Below are 20,392 nucleotides of genomic sequence, written 5' to 3'. Positions count from 1 at the left end.
GCAGTACATGCAGTTCTACAAGAATTATGCTGCAAGATCTTGTAGCATGTTGCAGGCTTATAGGCAGTTATTGGTATCACAAGTGTCTGTGAGCAGTGGTTACATTTCAGAAGTCAGAATTTACATTTACATTTACATCTATTTATTTAGCAGACGCTGTTATCCAAAGCGACTTACAAAAGTGCATACAGCAAGTATAGCAACAATACGGGGACAGGATGTGTACAGTTCCACAATGAGACAGTTCTCAGCTGAGAGCAAGGTCTGTTTGAGGACACAGTACTATCAGATTTGTACAATTACAGCCTATAGGGCAACTAATACGATACACCTTCAAACGGCAAACTTCAACAACTTCAAACGGCGCAATGAGCGTCAGGGTAAAGGCGGCAACAAGAAACAATTTAAAAAGCACAATTTAAAAAGCACAGCAATTTACGACAGCACTGATTTTTTTTTGGGGGGGGGGGGGGGGGGGGGGGGCAGAAATTATGTGCTGGGTCAGTCCAGGTAGAGTCTGAAGAGGTATGTCTTCAGGCCCCGTCTGAAGGAATGGGGTGAAGAAGCTGTCCGTAGCGAGACAGGGAGCGATGTAGGTGAAACACCGATGTCTGGCAGAACGAGCACCTCCTGCCTTGACCATGCAAGGAGCAAGGCGTCCAGTTGCTGCTGAGCGCAGGGGTCGGGCTGGTGTGTAGGGCTGGATGAGTTCTTGGAGGTAGGTAGGGGTTGTCCTGTTGATTGCAGAGAAGGCGAGGGTCAGGGTCTTGAATCTGATCCTGGCAGCGACAGGAAGCCAGTGGAGGGATTTCAGCAGGGGAGTAACATGGGAGAATTTGGGGAGGTTGAAGATTAGTCGGGCAGCTGCATTCTGGATGAGCTGGAGAGGCTGGGTGGTACAGGCTGGGAGGCCTGCGAGGAGAGCGTTGCAGTAGTCCAGTCGAGGGAGAACTGTGGCCTGAATAAGGAGCTGCGTCGCGTATGTTGTCAGGAACGGACGAATCCTCCTGATGTTGTGGAGGAGGAATCGGCAGGCCCGTGACGTGCGAGCAATGTACTCCTTGAAGTCCAGGTTGCTGTCGAGGATGACGCCCAAGCTCTTTGCTGACTGAGAGGATGGTATTGTGGTGCCATCGACAGTGATGGAGAGCGAGCGAGCAAGTTTCAAACTGAGGTTCTCGCTGCTCGCTGCCAACCCTTTGCGGCCAGCGTCGTTGCCAGTTGAGCTAAAGGCAAATTGCCCCTAGCCTGTTGGCAACAATGCCACTTAACCAGGTCCCGGGGAGTGACGCAGCCGCTGCAATCGTGCGGCTACCTGCTACCCGCTACCAAGGCTTTTACGCAGGACTCACACAAGCTCTTCACTTCAGCTCTGCTACACTCCGCCTGGGCTCAGTCTTTGTAGGCAGAATTAACATGAATGACATGGCAACACCGGTGATGTAGCTTTCACTAGGGGGCGCTCAATTTAGGAGGAAAAAAACCTACAATTGTGGTTCCACTGCACTTTGAGGGTTGTTTCAATGGCAGAACATGCATGAGACTGATTCTACACTGTAAATAGAAGGGTGTGATTTTTTAACTTTCAGCTTTTCTGCACTATGAAAGATTACTTTGCCATTTGTTAAATGTGCATGCAGAATAATTCGGATTGCTCATTTATAGCTCCACCTCTTTAAAAATTGTAATCTCTTTTTTCAGGTTTATACAGCTGTGAAATTATAATAACCCTGATCAACTGATCTTCATGTTACTGTTAACTTCTAAAATGCCCATTAAAAAACTATACATAATGCCTTCAATTCATGCCCTGTAATGCATGCCCTGTATTATGTAAGCACGATCTTGATCTCAAAATGAGAATTATGAACAAATGCATAATTCTGATCTACACATGTACACTGCAGCTCACAAAACACACCAAACTAAGTCAAGTATGAATACAGAAAAGCAGACACACAAATACAAAATGTCAATGACCTACGCTAACAAAATAAAATAAAATCACTTGACCAAAAAAAAGCAAAAAAAAAAAAAGCCAATTTAGACTAAATAAGCAAGCAAAAATGTTCATGGCCTTAAAGTGAACAGTTAAGAGATTGATGAAAATAGTTACTGTTGTCTCCATGCAAAGCCATCTTGCTTCCTTGCCTCTTTTGGTGAAGGTAAAATATCCTTAAACTGCACAAAATAAGGGATATTTTCCCTTGGTTAATTGCATTTTGTAACGTTTGTTTTCCATGTGAGCCAACCAGCGTCTCGTGCTTAAGCACTGTGTGTGACATATGTCTGCGTGCGTGCAAGGTGATGATGTCAGCAGATATTTAGCTGTAGGTATATAAACCTCCATTCTTAAGGTAATTATGAATAAATTGAATCGTAGTACAGTACTTTATTGTACTACGATTGTATTGTGGGAAATCGTGATGCTAATATCCTGTCAAGAAACAGAAAATACGTTTTAAATAAAACTTGAGAAAATTGTGTGAAATTTTACATTGTACAATTCGCTCTTGGCGTTATATCTTAAAATTTAGTGTTACTTAAATTTGAAGATATAGCCTACTTCCCTACTGAAAGTAGCTACGCTGGCGGATTGTGACCGAGAAAAGAAAAGGCGAAAAGCTATTTGACGGTGCAGACCCTCCCTCTATTCATGGTTACCATGGGAAAATGAGAGGACGTCACGAGCCAAGGAACGCAGTATATAAGTATTTGAACATCGATTTGCCAGGGCGGTTAAATGCGGCTCCGGGAGAGTTGACAGGCGTGGACGGGGCATAGCCGAGGCACTAAAATACAGTCTTACATATAAAAAAATTAGTTGTTATTAGCACGTTGGGTGTGGAGCATTTCAGGAAATTTTCAAAAAAAAAAATCCAGCAAATATGGGACTTGGAGTGAGTAGCTGTACTTTGTTTTCCTCTTTGACTTTTCTCTCGGCTTTCATTATCAAAACGGGCTTCCTTTGTTAGACAACTAGACACATTTTCTTAGCTATCTGTTGGGTTGAACTGTACGTCAGAGTTCTCGTTTTTTCACCCAAACAGGTCATTCAAAAGGAGGAAACAAAAACTTCTCAAATGGTGTCCGTATCGTTGGCTAGGTAGTAGCTAGCTACATACCTCGAAAAAAGGCCTGCGATTAACTTGGTGATGGGAGTGCTTGGCTTCCGTATCTGAGGGCCATAAAAGGTGGTTTTAAAGGGGCATGTGTAAAGTACTAAAAGCTACGTTCCTCTCTCACGCTGGAATAAGGCGTACCTATGCTGCTCGTTTGGTAGCTGGCTATGTCGTGTCCTGACATCGATTTCAATTGTTCATATATTAAACGACATGTTGCCGTTTAAACTTAAGTTTGGTAGCTAGGTTAGCTTGGCTAGCTCCGCTGAGAAGAGTTTTAGCATTAATGGAACGTGGCTAGCTAGCGATAGCTTCCGATACATGGCGTGGGCTTTCTCAGTTCGCCTTGACAGGGGAAGTGATCTTGTGACTTGGTTTGGAATTTAACATTTCGCTACATCACTATATTTTCGAGAACGAGTCACCAGACGAAAGAGCAGGTTGCGTTAAAGTACGAGAGCAAACGCTTATTTCCATTTGTTGCTAGGTACCCTCGCTATCTGACGCGATATGAAGGCAGTTAATCATTTAAATTTTTTTCGTGCGTTTGTAATTCTGCTTCTACTTTTGATATCTGATCGGGGCTCCTGAGTGTAGAGGCAAGATTCGTTGGCTCATGGTACGAAGTGAGCTTGGCTAACGTTGTGACAAACGTGTCCAGGCATGACGGTGTCGGTGCTGAATGTGATGATCAGGGAATGAAAAGCGCATTGTCCCACATTATCGCCCCCCCCCCGCCCCCCCCGGCGCTGTTTGGCTAAAGCACGACGAAGTCCACACCGCTCCATTCAGATAGATCGGAGCAGAAGAACTAGTTTGGCTACCTTGCTACTTTGACGTAGAAGAGAAGCAGAAACATATTTTTTAAAAGTACACCGTAGTAAAGATTATTGAACCTTAAATATTTGAAATAATGCGCTTAAAGTCTCATCAGTCGTATGGCGTTTGTGGTTTGATTTTGATACCTTATGTACTTTAGAGCTCTGATGCGTCGCCCTAGTCGCCCGGGGTTGCCAGCTGCGTCATTACCTTTACTGAGCAGTCCGAGTTAACGCTAACGATTTGAAGATTTTTTTTCAGTTATTCTCCATGTCACTCTCGCCAGAGGTAAAATCTGTCAGCTGTCAGACACATTTTCTACTCTTGCAAAGATGGCACTTTAAGAAGAGCGTTTGAATTTCCCCTCTTGAACAAAATAATTCTCCCCATGAAATCCTCTGTGGCATCTGTCTCCATTTTATTTTCTCCACTTTAAAGTCTTATATCAACGGGCGTTTGTGAGAGGGGTTTCTCATAATTTGGCAACGCTCGAATGCCCCGCTCGATGGCGACAAACATGAAACGCAGTTCTTGGGCTTTTCCTGATGCCACCTTGGGGTAATGGATATCCTTCAGTTAACTACAATTGGAGATGGTGGTGGCTATTTTCTAGTATGCTCTTCGTTTATGATATGTAGGTGGTTATCATGCTCTCCCTGATTGTTTCAGTATTTGTTCACCTTGATTTTGTGGCATGTGGATACACCTCTGATTGGATGCACAGTCATCCTTGCTAGCTCTCAGATCTGCCAGACAGTTACTAGGCATAGATCTCTCCTTAGAAAATTCAAAAATGTTCCTTTCCGTGAGTGCTGGCAGTTCATATTGTCTGTTTTGTGTTTATAAATGATGTAGCAATTCCCTTGTGGTGTATTCAGAACAAATAAAAAGATTGAGTTACGTTTTCCCCTAGCTGTGCTGTTAGGCTCATCAGGTGACACTGAGATCCTCAGAACGTACAAGAGAACAGAGGCCATGTCCTCCCCCACCCGACACTTTCCTCCTATAGGTTTAAGATTCTTTCTTCTTGATAGTCACTGTGTATCAGGCAACCCTTTGGTCTCTCAGGATCCCATCTGTGTTGTGGAGAATGAAAGCTGACTTTACCCAAAAATATTTCATTTGTCTGAGTTTTAAACTGTTGTGGGGGTGGGGTGGAATGGGGTTGGTGGGAGTCCATAGGAATCCATGACGCCCTGCTGCCCAGGACCCCTGGGATCCTTCCTGTAACACTTCTCTCTGAGGGCAGAAAAGCTGGTTTTGCGGGACCTCGCATGTGATCCTTTGTGTTTCCTAGGGCAGCGTCCTAATTGCTCTTTGATTAGTTTTGCCATAAAAGGCAGTGGCCAGGCTTTTCTTGCGTAGCAACATCCATGCCTCTTGTCGCAACTAAATATAGACTTGTGAAGACTAGAGAATAGTTTAAGGTGATTTCTATGTAAAGGCAGTTTAAAAAAAAAAAAAGTGGTACAGGACAGGAAACGGTGACTTCCAGTTGACAGGGATTCCCAAGGTCTTTGAGCCAGGCAGTGTGTATTTTGGGCTGGTTGAAGGCAGCTGGCTATCTATAATTTGGGGAACCACTCTTGTGGATGTTGTGTAATTCATCATTGAGTGCAGAATGACCAATTATTCATTGTTAATGGAATATCACAAATAGAATGCATTTTGCAAGCTGTGAGAGACTGTTTATTAGAATATTTGTGTGTGCGCACACGCGTGTGTATTGACATGGTGTTTCACCATTTGAAATTGGATTACTAATTAAATATGATGTATTGGCACGCTGGCTGTCTGGATGATGAAGACTTGTCTCGTTAAGTTAGTTAGCTAGTTAACATAGCTAATGTTAATGTCAAAAGCCATGTTACTTCACGTTATGAGCTGTAACATTTTCTATTTGAAATACATTTTCTCTTGATCAATAAATTATTAATGACATTGAACATACAGTGTAGCAAATAATAACCTATTATTCACAATGATCCGGTTCATATTCCAAATGTGCCCTAACTTTACAATGTTACAATGTCTGCTATTTAGAAATTCTCTGTTTAAACGTTGCATTGTTGTCATGGCGACATTTATGGCTGGAGATAGTGATGCTGTCGAGTGCACAAGTTTAGAGAACACCAGAGAATTTTATACTTTTTAAATCGTGACAGTTTTCTACAACTCGTCTCTATGCGTGCATGCCCAATGTGGGTTGCATTCGAATTAATTCCAACGAGGTATGGGTTTGTTATATCTCGTAATGCTACCATGGATGGCTTTCTTCAAATGAAGCAGACTTTTACTCCCCAGCAAGCAACTGCCCTCACTAAATTAGTCCTAGTATCCATTCATTAAAAGACATATTTTTGAATGTAGTTCTCATCTTTATTGTCTTTATTGTTAGTTAGCATATGCCTAAAACAATGTCAAGCTAAATTTAAGTCTATAGATAAATAAGAGCCATTGAATAATTGTGCTATTCATAATTCGAACCGTCAATTATTCGTTTCAGTAATGGATAAGATTATTCGACTATCAAAATAGTCGTTAGTTGCATCCCTACTGTCTACAGCTAAAGGTTTTTGCAGACTCTGGATACGTGTAAAGAGATGGTGACTCTTAAGTTACACAGAAAGCAGGTAGGGCTGCTCGATTATGGCAAAAATCATAATCACAATTATTTTGGTTAATATTGAGATCACGATTAGGCTATTTAACACGATTACGCATTGACTTTGGAAACATCATGCATTTATTGAACTTTTTTTAAAAAACTTGTCTTTTTAACCCTTTCACTCATACGGTCACACCGGTGTGATTAGCCATTTAGCGCATATGCTAAAACCGGCGCAAATGGAACACTAGATTGGAAAAATTCTAGCTAATTTTAGCTTTAAGGAAACAGCGATTTAACGTTAAAAAATATAGTAAATAACTATGAGAAGCTTAATAACGCTAATGAAAACATAACAAACCATGTAATGTAACACGCACGCTACATAGCATAAAAATAAGTTACATACGAAAGGGTTAACAGTGGATTTTCTTGAACTTTAAATATATTTCAGCTGAAAAACAAATAAAACAATAAATGGAAAAAATATAAGATATGTTTCAATAAATAATGTGGCATAATAATCATTTTATCTTGATTATCTTGTTTTCATGATTGTTGGAAGCCAAAATTGTAATTGAAAATAAAATTTGACTAATTGCCCAGCCCTTAAAGCAAGAGAAAACATGGTGCTGAGACTGCTTTTACTCCCTGAATTGGGAGTAATCTGGATCTGATTCAAATCCATATGGTTCATTCTGGCAAATGTGTGGGTTCCCAGCTTCAGGGAAATAGTATCTTAAGGGACTGCAGGGTAGATATTATAACGCTTCAGCTCTTAGAAACTTTGAAAGGGTAGCTTCAGCCATCAGCCTGTTTCAGTGTGTCAACAGCAATTGACTTGGAGAGTTTTTAAATTTCTGTGTAATCTGACATCGTATCATTGATCAGGTTCTTGTGCTCAAATCCTGATCCAGTGAGACAGTGCACAAATTCACCATAACCAGATCTGTGCACAAGCACTTGTGTTGTGAGCATGGTACTGGGTAAAGAAGAGTATGGGTTCTAGCTGCGGGTAACAATTCTGGTGCACCCCAGGGAACTGGAACATTGAATAAAACATGAATGCAAAGTCTTGAGCAGTTTATCTGGTGGTGGACATGGTTACCTGCCTCAGTGGCTGTGGTGTAGTCACCTGTACACAAATGTTTAGACATTAATGTATTCTGTAGTGCTCTGTTACTATTGTAGAGCAACAGCATGGCTTAGTACTGAGAAAAACTGAACATTCTGTCCAGGCAAGGGGTTTCGGTGTTGCTTGGGTTGGGTTTGCTCATAAGGAAAAAATGTGATTTGGTGACTTTGTGTAAGCAAGGTTGAGACACTTCAGGTGCACAGTTTATTCCTATTTATTGTGAGTGTCAGTTTGTGCTTCAAGCACACCCATCTTTCATTTGTGCTGTTACTTAGAGTCTGTGAAAGTATCCTTATGAAGAGTATTGTTACAAAAGAAAAAAATGTGCTAATTTGATTGTAACATAAGGTAGAAGTCCAAAGTGGCCAGTGGGGGCAATAGTCTACTGTCCAAAACACAGGGTCAAACTCTCTAAAACCCATCTTACCTCCTCTCCCAGAAACATGAATCAATAACAAGGAAAACCATTCAAGCTGTGTTTGCCTTTTGTGTGCTGGTGCGATGTTCTCAGATTTGTTGGTTGAGTTGTGTTAAGGCACTGTGTCCTTTTATGTCAGTTTGTGCTGTAGATTATGGTCACGTTTAGCACCTATTAGTCTCCATATTTTCAACCTTGTTGTGGCACCAGCTGAGAGGCCCTTAACCTACCCTTGAGAGAAAAATTTGAGTGTTTCTTTTCTTTTTTAATGTTAATTTCTTTTTTGTGATCAGACTGCATTGGGTACTGAAGAAACCCAATGTGGGGTTTGTAGTTTTCCTTGTTTCTAGGGTGTGATCTTTTTGGATTCTAGTGGTACTGAGGAGTAAAATCTGTATGCATGTCTCATGCTCATGCCCAGTGTCTGTCTGCATTGCAGGAAGGAAGGGATCAATACGAGTTGGCAGCAACCTCGGAGCAGGGAGGTAAGAAGAAAGTCAAGGCAAAGAAGAAGGAGAAGGACATGGATGAGCTCAAGAAGGAAGTGGATTTGGTGAGGATCACTTTTTTCCCTTTTTCACTTTGGTCTTCTGTAGACTTTTTGCTAGTCTGTATTGACAATATACCATTGTGTGTGGAATGCCTTTTTGTTCACTTACCAGTTTTGGGCAAGCAAGATTAATTTAAATTAAGGTTTTAAATGACTACAGTGTGTTGCCATTGGTTTACTTATTTTCCTGTAGGATGATCATAAGCTGAGCCTGGATGAGCTGCATCGCAAGTATGGCACAGATCTGAGCAGGGTAAGTTTCTGATCCAGCACTTCCATTCGGTGGTTCTGGCTCTCATGGTTCTCAGTAGTGCTGCATTGGTTGCCTCTCAGTAGGTATGACTGAAATGCACTGTGTTATGACTTAGAAGAGGAATTAAAGTAAGGAAATGTTTTTGGGGGGCAAGGAACAGTGGTGGCTGGTGAGCTGGAAACGGGGGAGGCTGAAACATTACCTTTAAATCTATCATTACTTTCAACCTGTTCCCCTTCATCCTCCTTGATTAATAATAAAACAAATAATTCACAGAATAATTGACACCAATGCGTAAGTAGAGTAAATGATTATGCTCACGAAACAGCACAGATTGTCTGTAGTTTGTGCGCTATTGCAAAAGCTACAGCATGAGGTTGTTTAATTAACAAGGTGTTTTTTTTGTGGTGATGGAAATCTTTTCTCCTGTCTTGCAGGGACTGACTGCTGCTCGTGCCTTGGAGATTCTGGCCCGTGATGGGCCAAATGCCCTGACCCCTCCCCCTACCACACCAGAGTGGGTGAAGTTCTGTAAGCAGATGTTTGGTGGCTTCTCCATGCTGCTGTGGACAGGGGCCATCCTCTGCTTCCTTGCCTATGGCATCCAGGCCGCTATGGAGGAGGAGCCAGCCAACGATAATGTAAGAACATGTGAACCACATTTTAATTAATTTTGAATTTGATTCATGTGCCAACATCTGGTTTGTGACTTTTTGACTGTGCTCCCCTCTGCACAGCTGTACCTGGGTGTTGTGCTTTCTGCTGTCGTTATCATCACTGGCTGTTTCTCTTACTACCAAGAAGCCAAAAGCTCCAAGATCATGGACTCCTTCAAGAACCTGGTCCCTCAGGTATGGCCTTTAAAACATTTCTGACATAATGATAAATTGGCTGTGTTATGCCTGAAAGTGGTAAATGTTTATTGTTCTTTTTTCTTTGTTTGGTAGCAAGCCCTGGTAATCCGTGATGGTGAAAAGAAAAGTATTAATGCTGAAGACGTGGTAGTCGGTGATTTGGTGGAAGTGAAGGGAGGAGACAGGATCCCTGCTGATCTGCGTATCATATCCGCTCATGGCTGCAAGGTGGGTCGCTAAAGTTCCCCTCAAGGACTCCTGTTTGAATTTGGTCACCTGTATCTGCTCAGACCTGGTTCTTGACATTGATATTTGCCCATCAATCAGGTGGATAACTCCTCCCTCACTGGTGAATCTGAGCCTCAGACACGCTCCCCTGACTTCTCCAATGACAACCCCCTAGAGACCAGGAACATCGCCTTCTTCTCCACCAACTGTGTTGAGGGTAGGTTCCACATGCTCCACCACCACATCAGGTGCTCTCAACCCCGTTCATTCCAGAAGAGCTCTTTAGCAGCAGCTTTGAAGGGCCTTATTAGTTTCAGCTGCCTGTCCAGCTGTCCCTAACCTCTCAAAGCTGAGCACTGCCTCTGTTGTTCAGTGGTGCTTGCATTTGTGCTGATAGCATTCTCTGCAAGCAGAAAACCTGGAATAATCTTTACTTTTGTCCTGTGAAGTAGAGGGATTTGTCTTGGGGTGATCTGAATTTGGATGTGATCCAGCTTAATTAAGATGAATTGTTCCAGATAACAAACAGAACCCGAGGTTTATGCAAGTGTTGTTGCCTAGCAGTAGAGAGTAGAAGGCCAGAGAAAGTGGTTTTGGTTTCATTGGAACGGTTACAGGATAATTGTAGGACAGGCACTCGATAAACCAGAAAAATGGCTCCAAAGAAAAAGCTGAGTACAAGCTTAAGAATGATTTGTTTAAAGCAGAGCACATTTGGGAGGGGACAGATATTCTTGGAAATGACATTCAGTGTGTTTCATATTTTCATTGGTTCAGTCAAAAAATGTATTTGTTACTGTGCTCTGAATTTTAATATGACAAACGGTTCATTAGAATTTTTTTTTTTTTTGATTACAGTTTACTATGCCCTGCCAGCAAATCCGGCAAAGTCTCACAATTTTTATTTACGATGCTCTTGAAATGTGCACAGCTGTGACACACTATAGTTACCTGTACTGAGCATATTAAATCACATTTTAGTCTGGTAATGTTACCACGATTTGAAGAAATGTAGTCATATGTGATAATATTTCTAACGTTACTGATATTTCCTTCAGAGAACTTTTTGAAATTCATACTGTTTTCAAAATAAAAATGTCTTTTTTGTGTAAGTGTTTTGACCCTTTGGGTGCTGTGGGAGTGACCAGTGTCACTCTCAGTCTCTCAGGAATGGTAAAATTAACCAAGTTTAAATGTTTAATTGATTGCCCCGACTTCCAGTCCTGCTACCTGACTACCCTGTCCGTCAAGCCAACTGCGCGCTAAGAACCGGACATTATAGGACAGATTTCATAATTACTATGGTGTTAATTACTGCTGTCTATCTAACCCAAATGTCTTAAAGTACATTGTACAACTTTTAGACTCTCTCTAATTCTATCTGCCCAGTGCTGGCCAGAAGCAGATGGGCTCCCCCTCTGAGCTGGGTTCTGCTCAAGATTCCTTCCTGTTAATTGGGGAGTTTTTCCTTGCCACTGTTGCCTTAGGCTTGCTCTCAGGGGGTCTCAGGCCTGGGATCAATGTAAAGCTGCTTTGTGACAACTTGTGTTGTAAAAAGCGCTATACAAATAAAATTGAATTGAATTGAATTGTCGCTGGCCCCAGGGGTTTGTAGCCCCATCCCAGCAATACTGATCTTGCTGAAAAAATGAAATCTGACATTACAAACGACTGATTTTCCACAAATTAAATCCCAGATGCAGTCATCCTATATGCTATGCATACCCAACAGGCACAGCCCGTGGTGTCGTGATCAACACTGGTGACCGCACTGTGATGGGCCGCATCGCTACCCTTGCCTCCGGTCTCGAAGTCGGGCGTACCCCCATCTCCATTGAGATCGAGCATTTTATCCACATCATTACGGGCGTGGCTGTCTTCCTGGGCGTGTCCTTCTTCATCCTCTCCCTCATCCTGGGGTACACCTGGCTGGAAGCTGTCATTTTCCTCATCGGAATCATTGTTGCCAATGTGCCTGAGGGCCTCCTGGCCACCGTCACAGTAAGTTCTCAGTTTGTACTTTTTGGGAGACACTGGAAAAGGAGTGAAGGCATTCTGTTTTGTGCTAGGCTTGTGGCACAGTGAAGGCAGCTCTGTAGTGTAGATCTCATGTATACTATGTTTGGGTAAAGAATCTGATGTTATTGAAATTCCTGGGATTCTTTTCAGTCCCTGAACCTATTCTGTCAGAGTAGTAGCCAAGTAAAAGTGAAAAGCCTCAATAGTGCAACTATGTTGCCAAATTGTAAAATGGATTCCGAGGAATTAAAGTGCATTGCAATTTGTGCATGGACATGTATTGTGATTAGGCAGCTGGTTTTAGCCAGAGGCTGCTGCGTTCACCTGTTAGACCCGAGCAGTTTCACCAGCTTCTCCTGTTTGACAACAGTTAAGATTCCTTGTCTCTGCCTGATATCCACGTGTCCCCCCAGGTGTGTCTGACGCTGACTGCCAAGCGCATGGCCAAGAAGAATTGCCTGGTGAAGAACCTGGAAGCTGTGGAAACCCTGGGCTCCACTTCCACCATCTGCTCTGACAAGACCGGCACACTAACCCAGAACCGCATGACCGTGGCCCACATGTGGTTCGACAACCAGATCCATGAGGCAGACACCACGGAGAACCAGAGCGGAACCTCTTTTGACAGGAGTTCTGCCACCTGGGCTGGCCTGGCTCGCATTGCAGGCCTCTGCAACCGGGCTGTCTTCCTGGCTGAGCAGAGCAGCGTGCCCATCCTCAAGGTGTGTTCCAAGTGTCCATTATGTTATGGAGATAAGTGAACAGTTTTCTGCATCCCTTCACAGCAGTGGAATTGATGATTTCTGCTTCAGTTTAATGGTAGGACCAAGCCATGTGGTATGGTAATGCCTAAGCATTTACTGCCAAAAAAACTACATATACAGGGCTCCAGACTAACTTTTTTACCAGGAGCACTGTAGCCCCTAACTGAAATTTTTAGGAGCGCAAGCAGAAAATTTAGGGGCGCACATCATAAATCGATTTGCAACACAATTATTCACATTTTCCCCCATTTTAACTGTAATAAGTACAGAAACTACAATGTGCTGTTACCAGTGTCACATTTTAATTGAAATGGTGCTTTTTCAACCATGTTTACAGAATGTAGTCAGAATGAGGTATGTGGTCAGAGAAGAACCTCAACTTAACAAATGTACACAAAGAAATATCTGTTCAGTGACCCTCCTGTCATTACAGTACAAAAAACAGCTAAACAAATACATTAAATGCAACCATACGGTAAGTGATCACTTTATTGCAATTACTGCACCACTTACTTTACCATTACAGCACATCCAGGGCTCCAGACTAATTTTTTCCACTATCAACACTGGTGCTCCTTACTGAAAATTTTAGGAGCACCAGCATAAAATTTAGGCGCACCACTTAAATCGACATGCAACACAACAGATTCGTATTTTTTTTTCATCTTAACTGTATTACTGATAAATCGTTTGGTAATAAATAGACAATTTACAGAAATAGCAATGTGCTGTTTTATTTTAAAGGAAAAAGTCAAAGTGAAGTGGTGATTTAAGAGAAAAAAGTTAAATGGTGCTTTTTTAAATATAAACACCAAATTATAAATTTACAAATGTAAACACAGGGCTCCAGACTAACTTTTCCACTGGTAGCACTTTCTCAGTTGGTCGCACCAGCACATGATTTGGTCGCACCCTTTTTTTTTGGTGCAGCATGGTATTAATCAATGACCTTGTTTGCTGATGAATAGTTGTCTTAAATTGCATACCCTAGTTTTGCATTGATGTAAAGATTGACAGTGACTCGAGACTTGATATTTGCAAAATATTTTAATCTGAACATTGTTTCCCTCGTACTGCAACCACAGGTACTGCGTTAGCCATTGTGGTTGAAAGTAGTACTTTTTCTCCTTCACTGGCTCAGTCGGTCTCTCCCTGCCTGCACCTGCACTCTCATCATCAGTTGTGTCTGAGTTGGGACCTCTTGCTGGCTCTGTCTCTCCACCAGTCTCCTCCTCTATCTCCTCTTTTTTTTTTTTTTTTTTAAACCCCTTCGCACGTACGGTCACACCGGTGTGATTAGCCATTTAGTGCGTATGCTAAAACCAGTGCGATTAGAACATGAGACTGGAAAAATCCTAGCTAATTCTAGCTTTGAGGAAACAGCGATTTAACATTAAAATTATAGCAAATGCGGCGGTGAAAACTATGAGAAGCTTAATAACGCTAATGAAAACATAACGAACCATGTAAGGTTACGCGTGCTACATAGCATAAAATAAGTTACGTGCGAAAGGATTAAAATAATCAGCTATAGACTGTTTCATCTTTGCAACAGCTAAATGGATTGTTTCGCACGTTTCATCATCAGTGCGTGTGTACAGGCAGGGAGAGTGCAGGTAGGGAGAGACCGACTAAGCCAGTGAAGAAAAAGTACTACTTTCAACCATGGCTATCGCAGTACCCGTGCGGGAAGGGCACCAAAATGATCATCATGCACTTGCATGAATGTGACCATGTGAAATTTTAACTTGCACACTCTCAAAAAATGTTCGCATATGCGGGCATATTTGCAAGACTCACTGGTGCGCCTAGTTATAAAATTTAGTCGCACTGTCTCCAAAAATGGTTTCAAAATGTGACTAAATGGTCGCAGGCTGGAGCCGTGATATATTGAATGCACGTTCCCTGGCCCCAGCAGTTTCCTGACCTCCCCCAGGAGACCATCACATGCAGCAGCTGAGGGGCTGCTTTGGAGTCTGAGCTGCTGGAATCTTCATTAAGCTGGTGATGGATGTGTGACCAGCCTGTTCACTCCTTGTTTTTCCACTTTCATCCTTCACAGAGGGATGTGGCTGGTGATGCCTCTGAGTCTGCCCTGCTGAAGTGTATTGAGCTGTGCTGTGGGTCTGTGAAGGACATGAGAGAGCAGTACACCAAGATTGCAGAAATCCCCTTCAACTCCACTAACAAGTACCAGGTACACAGAGCATATCCTGTCATCTTTTCCCGTGTTATCATATTTAACTGTAATCTGAATAATCTGTTTGTCTGTTGGTTTTCCCCTCATACAGCTCTCCATCCACAAGAACCCCAACTCCTCTGAGCCTAAACACCTCCTGGTAATGAAGGGGGCCCCAGAGAGAATTCTGGATCGCTGCTCCACCATCATGATCCACGGCAAAGAGCAGCCCCTTGATGATGAGATGAAGGATGCCTTCCAGAATGCCTACCTGGAGCTGGGTGGGCTGGGAGAGAGAGTGCTCGGTAAGGAACATACCCATGATGCACTGGGGCAAGCTCACAGTAGAGATAGTTGAGTATTAGTCATTCACAAGCAGTTCACATCTCCAGACTTCATCTGATTGCACTGTTGTTTGTTTATGGGTAAACATCTCCTGACTCATGGATCTTAAGGAATTGGCATTCCCTACTGCAGTAATGACTGAACAGAGTGTGCTTTTATCCATGTTCATAAATGTAAGCTTGGAACAAAACTGCTACAAAGGATTGAGAAGATGGTTAATGTTCACTTTTAAAATATTTTCCATTTTTACTGTACAGGATTCTGCCATTTCATTCTCCCTGATGACCAGTTTCCAGAGGGCTTCCAGTTTGACACAGATGAGGTGAACTTCCCCACTGAGAACCTTTGCTTTGTTGGCCTCATGTCCATGATCGACCCACCTCGTGCTGCTGTACCTGATGCTGTGGGGAAGTGCAGAAGCGCTGGAATCAAGGTATATCCTAAAGGTTCATCCTTGGATCTTCCATTGTAGAATTCATTAAAATTGAAACTGCATTTAGGACTTCAAACTGAGTCTATCCCCTCTTGTTTTAGGTTATCATGGTAACCGGTGACCATCCAATCACTGCAAAGGCCATTGCTAAGGGTGTGGGTATCATCTCTGAGGGCAATGAGACTGTAGAAGACATTGCTGCTCGTCTGAACATTCCTGTTCATGAAGTCAACCCTAGGTAATTTTTATCACATCGTGGTTTCATCAGAAGTTGGTAAACCGAACTAGAGAGTAAGAAATTTTGGACCCCAATCAGATGCATGTTGGTGAGTGCCATTTAGCTGGATGTGACTATACCATTTTAATGTTTCTGTCTCCAGAGATGCTAAAGCCTGTGTGGTCCATGGTGGAGACCTGAAGGATCTGACCTCTGAGCAGCTGGACGAGATCCTTAAGCACCACACTGAGATTGTGTTTGCCAGAACCTCTCCCCAGCAAAAGCTGATCATTGTGGAAGGCTGCCAGCGACAGGTACTTCAGGGGGACCCTGGAGGGATTATCAGCAGTTATTCCCTTTCCTTATGTATTATGAGTTTTGACTATTTTGAAGAGTTTTTTGCAATCTTGCATATGTAATATAGCTAACCGGCTCGCTAGCTTCTTACCTGCAGTATCCTGGTAGAGTAGTTTAGCAAGCTCTGTGATTTTTTTTAAGGACTAACTAGTAAGAGTGACATCATTTTCCTCAAGCTCAGACAAGGCAGTAGATAGTAATCCATCAGTAGGATCATGGTTGTGTCTGGGCCCAGTGCAGTGGGGGTGCTTCGGGGTGCATTCGACCTCAGTGCACCCACAGTTTTTTCCTTAAATACTATGCAGACATCAAGATATGACGTTTTGTGCACCCCCGTGGATTGCAGTTGCACCCCTCTGTATTTTCTCCTGGTGTCAAGCCTGGTTGTGTTCATATTCTTGTTGGCATAGCAATAATAAACAGGACTGATGTGATTCTCTGCAATGAATAGGGATATTGCTATTATTCTCCTCCTGTACTACTACCTCTACTGTTGATATGGAGTTGTGAATGAATGACCCTTTGGGGAACAGCCTGGGTGATTAAAGCTTTTTCTCATCACTTTTATACCTGTAGTAGAAGGGTATTTACTGTGGGATGGGTTCGTTTACCCACAGGCCCGTAGGAAAGTTTAACGTGTGATGAAACATTCAAGCTCATTAACTGAAATGCCTCAAACTGAAAGGGTGCCATCGTGGCTGTGACGGGAGATGGTGTTAATGACTCCCCTGCTCTGAAGAAGGCCGACATTGGTGTTGCTATGGGCATCGCTGGTTCAGACGTCTCCAAACAGGCTGCTGACATGATCCTCCTAGACGACAACTTTGCTTCAATTGTGACTGGGGTGGAAGAAGGTAAAAGGAGCTTTAGAAGGGATCTCTGTGAATTTGGAAGCAGCTTTCTCAGGAGATGGCGTCACTGCAAACTGAGTCATTGGTGCATTTCTGATGTCTCCAGGTCGTCTGATCTTTGACAACTTGAAGAAATCAATTGCCTACACCCTGACTAGCAACATTCCTGAGATCACCCCCTTCCTCCTCTTCATCATTGCCAACATCCCCCTGCCCCTTGGCACTGTCACCATCCTCTGCATTGACCTGGGCACTGACATGGTAAAGGGATGTTACCAGTTTATGAAATCTCATTTACTCACAAACATGATTGATTTATGAGGATTATTAATCGATGTATATTTTGTGTGTGTGTATATTATGTGTGACCTGCAAGGTTCCTGCTATTTCCCTGGCCTATGAAGCTGCTGAAAGTGACATCATGAAGAGGCAGCCCCGAAACCCCAAAACAGACAAGCTGGTGAACGAGAGACTCATCAGCATAGCTTATGGTCAAATCGGTATGAACACAGTAGAACTAGCCAAACATTTGCACCTGGCCCTCTTAAGGGTTGTCTGGTCTGCTGTCTGGAAAAGGGACAACAGCAGAAGTCTTTTCTTGTGGTCTCAGTGCTGAAGATATGCTGAAGGTTTTTAATGTACAGAACAGTTTTGTCACCTCAGCCTTGCATGACAATCAGAATCTTCTTTGTTATTACATCTATGAAGTTTTTCCTCATACTGTGTGTATAAAAAAGATACATGTCAGGAAGGACAGTGTGTTTACATGATTGTATTTCCAAACAGACCTGTAATGTGGTACTCAGAGATGGTTTACCAGAAACTGCTGCTGAAGCACCTTATGGAAAAATGGACATGCATCATTTGACATTGGCAGCCCTTATTGGATGGTCACTATACAATTCTAGAAGTGTTATGGAAATCTTGGCTCATAATTGCAGTTATCAGAGAAAAACAGTGAGCCATCCAGTCCATTTTTCTATCTAGGTATGATCCAGGCTCTGGCTGGTTTCTTCACCTACTTTGTCATCCTTGCTGAGAATGGCTTCCTTCCATCTAAGCTGCTTGGCATCCGTGTGAGCTGGGATGACAAGTACATCAACGACCTGGAGGACAGCTACGGCCAGCAGTGGGTCAGTGCCCATCACCTGAACACATCACCATGGTGATGGGGGGGGTGGCTGGAATAGTCTGTGCCAGAACACTAATCATTGTTTTCCTCCTTTTCCTGCATCTCAGACATATGAGCAAAGGAAGATTGTGGAGTTCACCTGTCACACAGCTTTCTTCACCAGCATTGTGGTCGTGCAGTGGGCAGATTTGATTATCTGTAAGACCAGGAGAAACTCTGTCTTCCAGCAGGGAATGAAGTAAGTGCAAGAGGCTAAGGAGGAGGGGAATGGGTCTGAACCTGCGTAACAAGGATTTCCAACAACATGATGGAATGAAAGGCACCGCCGAGCTAAAAATGTGCCTTTTCTCTGATTTTTAGGAATAAAATCCTCATCTTCGGATTGTTTGAAGAAACAGCCCTGGCCGCCTTCCTGTCTTACTGCCCAGGAATGGACATCGCTCTCAGGATGTACCCACTCAAGTGAGTTTGTCCATCACTTGTTCTGAGCATGTCACTGGAGAGTGAATCTGGCTGCACATTTCAGGGTCTTGGCATTATTTTTTGTCCACGCCTGTTGTGAAATGCCCTTTGACCCCAGGCTTGACAATACATTCTATTTTTCTTTGTTATGCTAAGTTGTGTTTGCTCTCTTCTCATGGTTGTTTTCTGTTTTACGTTATATGTCCACAGGCCCAACTGGTGGTTCTGCGCCTTCCCTTACTCGCTCCTCATTTTCATTTATGACGAAATCCGGAAACTTATCATCCGACGCAGCCCAGGAGGTCAGAATAAAATGCGTTTTACTTGGTGCCTGAGCAGATTACACATACTCTGTGCCATGCCTGCTCTTACACGTCATGCAATGCTTGTTGTAATCTACAAGTCATGTCAGTTTCATTGTGGCTGTAATTTACCTGGAACCCCAGTGGGATTCTGAAGTGAGATGAGATCATTAAACTTTTTTCTGTCTTTCTCCTATTTCAGGGTGGGTGGAAAGAGAGACGTACTACTAGTGCATTCCATCTGCAGTTCTTTCATATGGTAGTCTTGCTGCTCTGAATTTTAACCTCAGTAATGTTTGGATGTTTTATATAGACTGCTCTACACAAAACCTGAGATCGTGAACCAAGATATTGTGTGCCTTTGTTCTGGAGCAGGACAAATTTTATACATGGTTTTTAACAGTGTAATAAATTCAGTCAGGTCCTAGTACAGTCTCTCTTGCTTTTTTTGGGAGGGGAGATTGACACTGTCCCACACAACCACACTGAACTGTCAATGTTAAATCTGTGTCACATGTAAAATACAAGGCCAAATTCTGGGAAACACGATTTATGACAATTAAAAGTGTTTGGGTGACTTATTTTAAGTGCACAAAAGTGTTGGATGTGAACAGATCATTTCAAAGGTATCCAAAAAGGAGAGGGCAGTCATTTCTTGCATTTTGGGTGTCTTGCTTATTCTAGAACCAGAACTAAGGCTACAAGTGCATATCTAGATAAATGTTAGTATGAACACTGACATTTCTTTCAAGAAGAAACACTAGCATTGTTTCTTGGGCATAAAACAAGCAGCAGTATCCCTGGAGGAATCATGTAACATCATGTAATCATGTAACAGCTGAGCTGGCTTCTTAGGTTTTTGTTTGTACTTATAATGATTGTGAATCAATTCATGTTCTCATGTCAAGAAGAATGAGGGATGTACTTATGTACTCTTGAGTATGTAACTCAGTTTGGCTTCCAAAATGTTTTAATTCCTGGCATGAAAGCTGGTGAGTGCATGTGACCCAAAAGCCTCAACGATAACTGCCAAGTTTTGTACAATAGGAAAATATTTTGTGTAATATTGTGATGTATTTTGATTCTGTGTTCTAGGGATTGTTGTATCGTAGTGTACTGAACTTGTGCACTCTGACAAAAGCCAGCTTGTTGTATGGCTTGAATAGTGTTAAGCTCACACTCACTCAGGGCCGGCTCATGGTCCAGTGAGGCCCCTGGGCACATGTCTTTTGGCTTGGTGCTTGAGTTACAGCTCTAGGCAGGAGCCTGGAGCCAGGTGGGGAAAACCTCTTTTCCATATTGGAGTCAGCCCGGGGGCCCTAGTGGTCATCTTACGTTTTAAAC

General features: G+C 42.8%; 1 protein-coding gene across 1 annotated transcript; it reads left to right on the top strand.

The window, feature by feature from the left end:
* The first annotated feature begins 2,726 nt into the window (after window positions 1-2,726).
* Window positions 2,727-19,612, top strand: LOC118785438 (sodium/potassium-transporting ATPase subunit alpha-1). Its single transcript, XM_036540064.1, has 22 exons — window positions 2,727-2,900; window positions 8,542-8,655; window positions 8,846-8,905; window positions 9,343-9,546; window positions 9,643-9,756; window positions 9,853-9,987; window positions 10,087-10,204; window positions 11,720-11,988; window positions 12,420-12,728; window positions 14,833-14,967; window positions 15,062-15,254; window positions 15,552-15,727; window positions 15,829-15,965; window positions 16,108-16,258; window positions 16,987-17,155; window positions 17,259-17,413; window positions 17,529-17,652; window positions 18,140-18,285; window positions 18,392-18,522; window positions 18,645-18,746; window positions 18,957-19,048; window positions 19,251-19,612. The coding sequence occupies exons 1-22, from the start codon at window positions 2,889-2,891 to the stop codon at window positions 19,277-19,279; spliced, it is 3,075 nt and encodes a 1,024-aa protein (XP_036395957.1). The 5' UTR covers window positions 2,727-2,888; the 3' UTR covers window positions 19,280-19,612.
* Window positions 19,613-20,392: the final 780 nt, after the last annotated feature.

The sequence above is a fragment of the Megalops cyprinoides genome, chromosome 11 (genome assembly GCF_013368585.1).
Source record: "Megalops cyprinoides isolate fMegCyp1 chromosome 11, fMegCyp1.pri, whole genome shotgun sequence".
Classification (NCBI taxonomy): domain Eukaryota; kingdom Metazoa; phylum Chordata; class Actinopteri; order Elopiformes; family Megalopidae; genus Megalops; species Megalops cyprinoides.
This window is presented reverse-complemented; position numbering and strand designations above follow the sequence as displayed.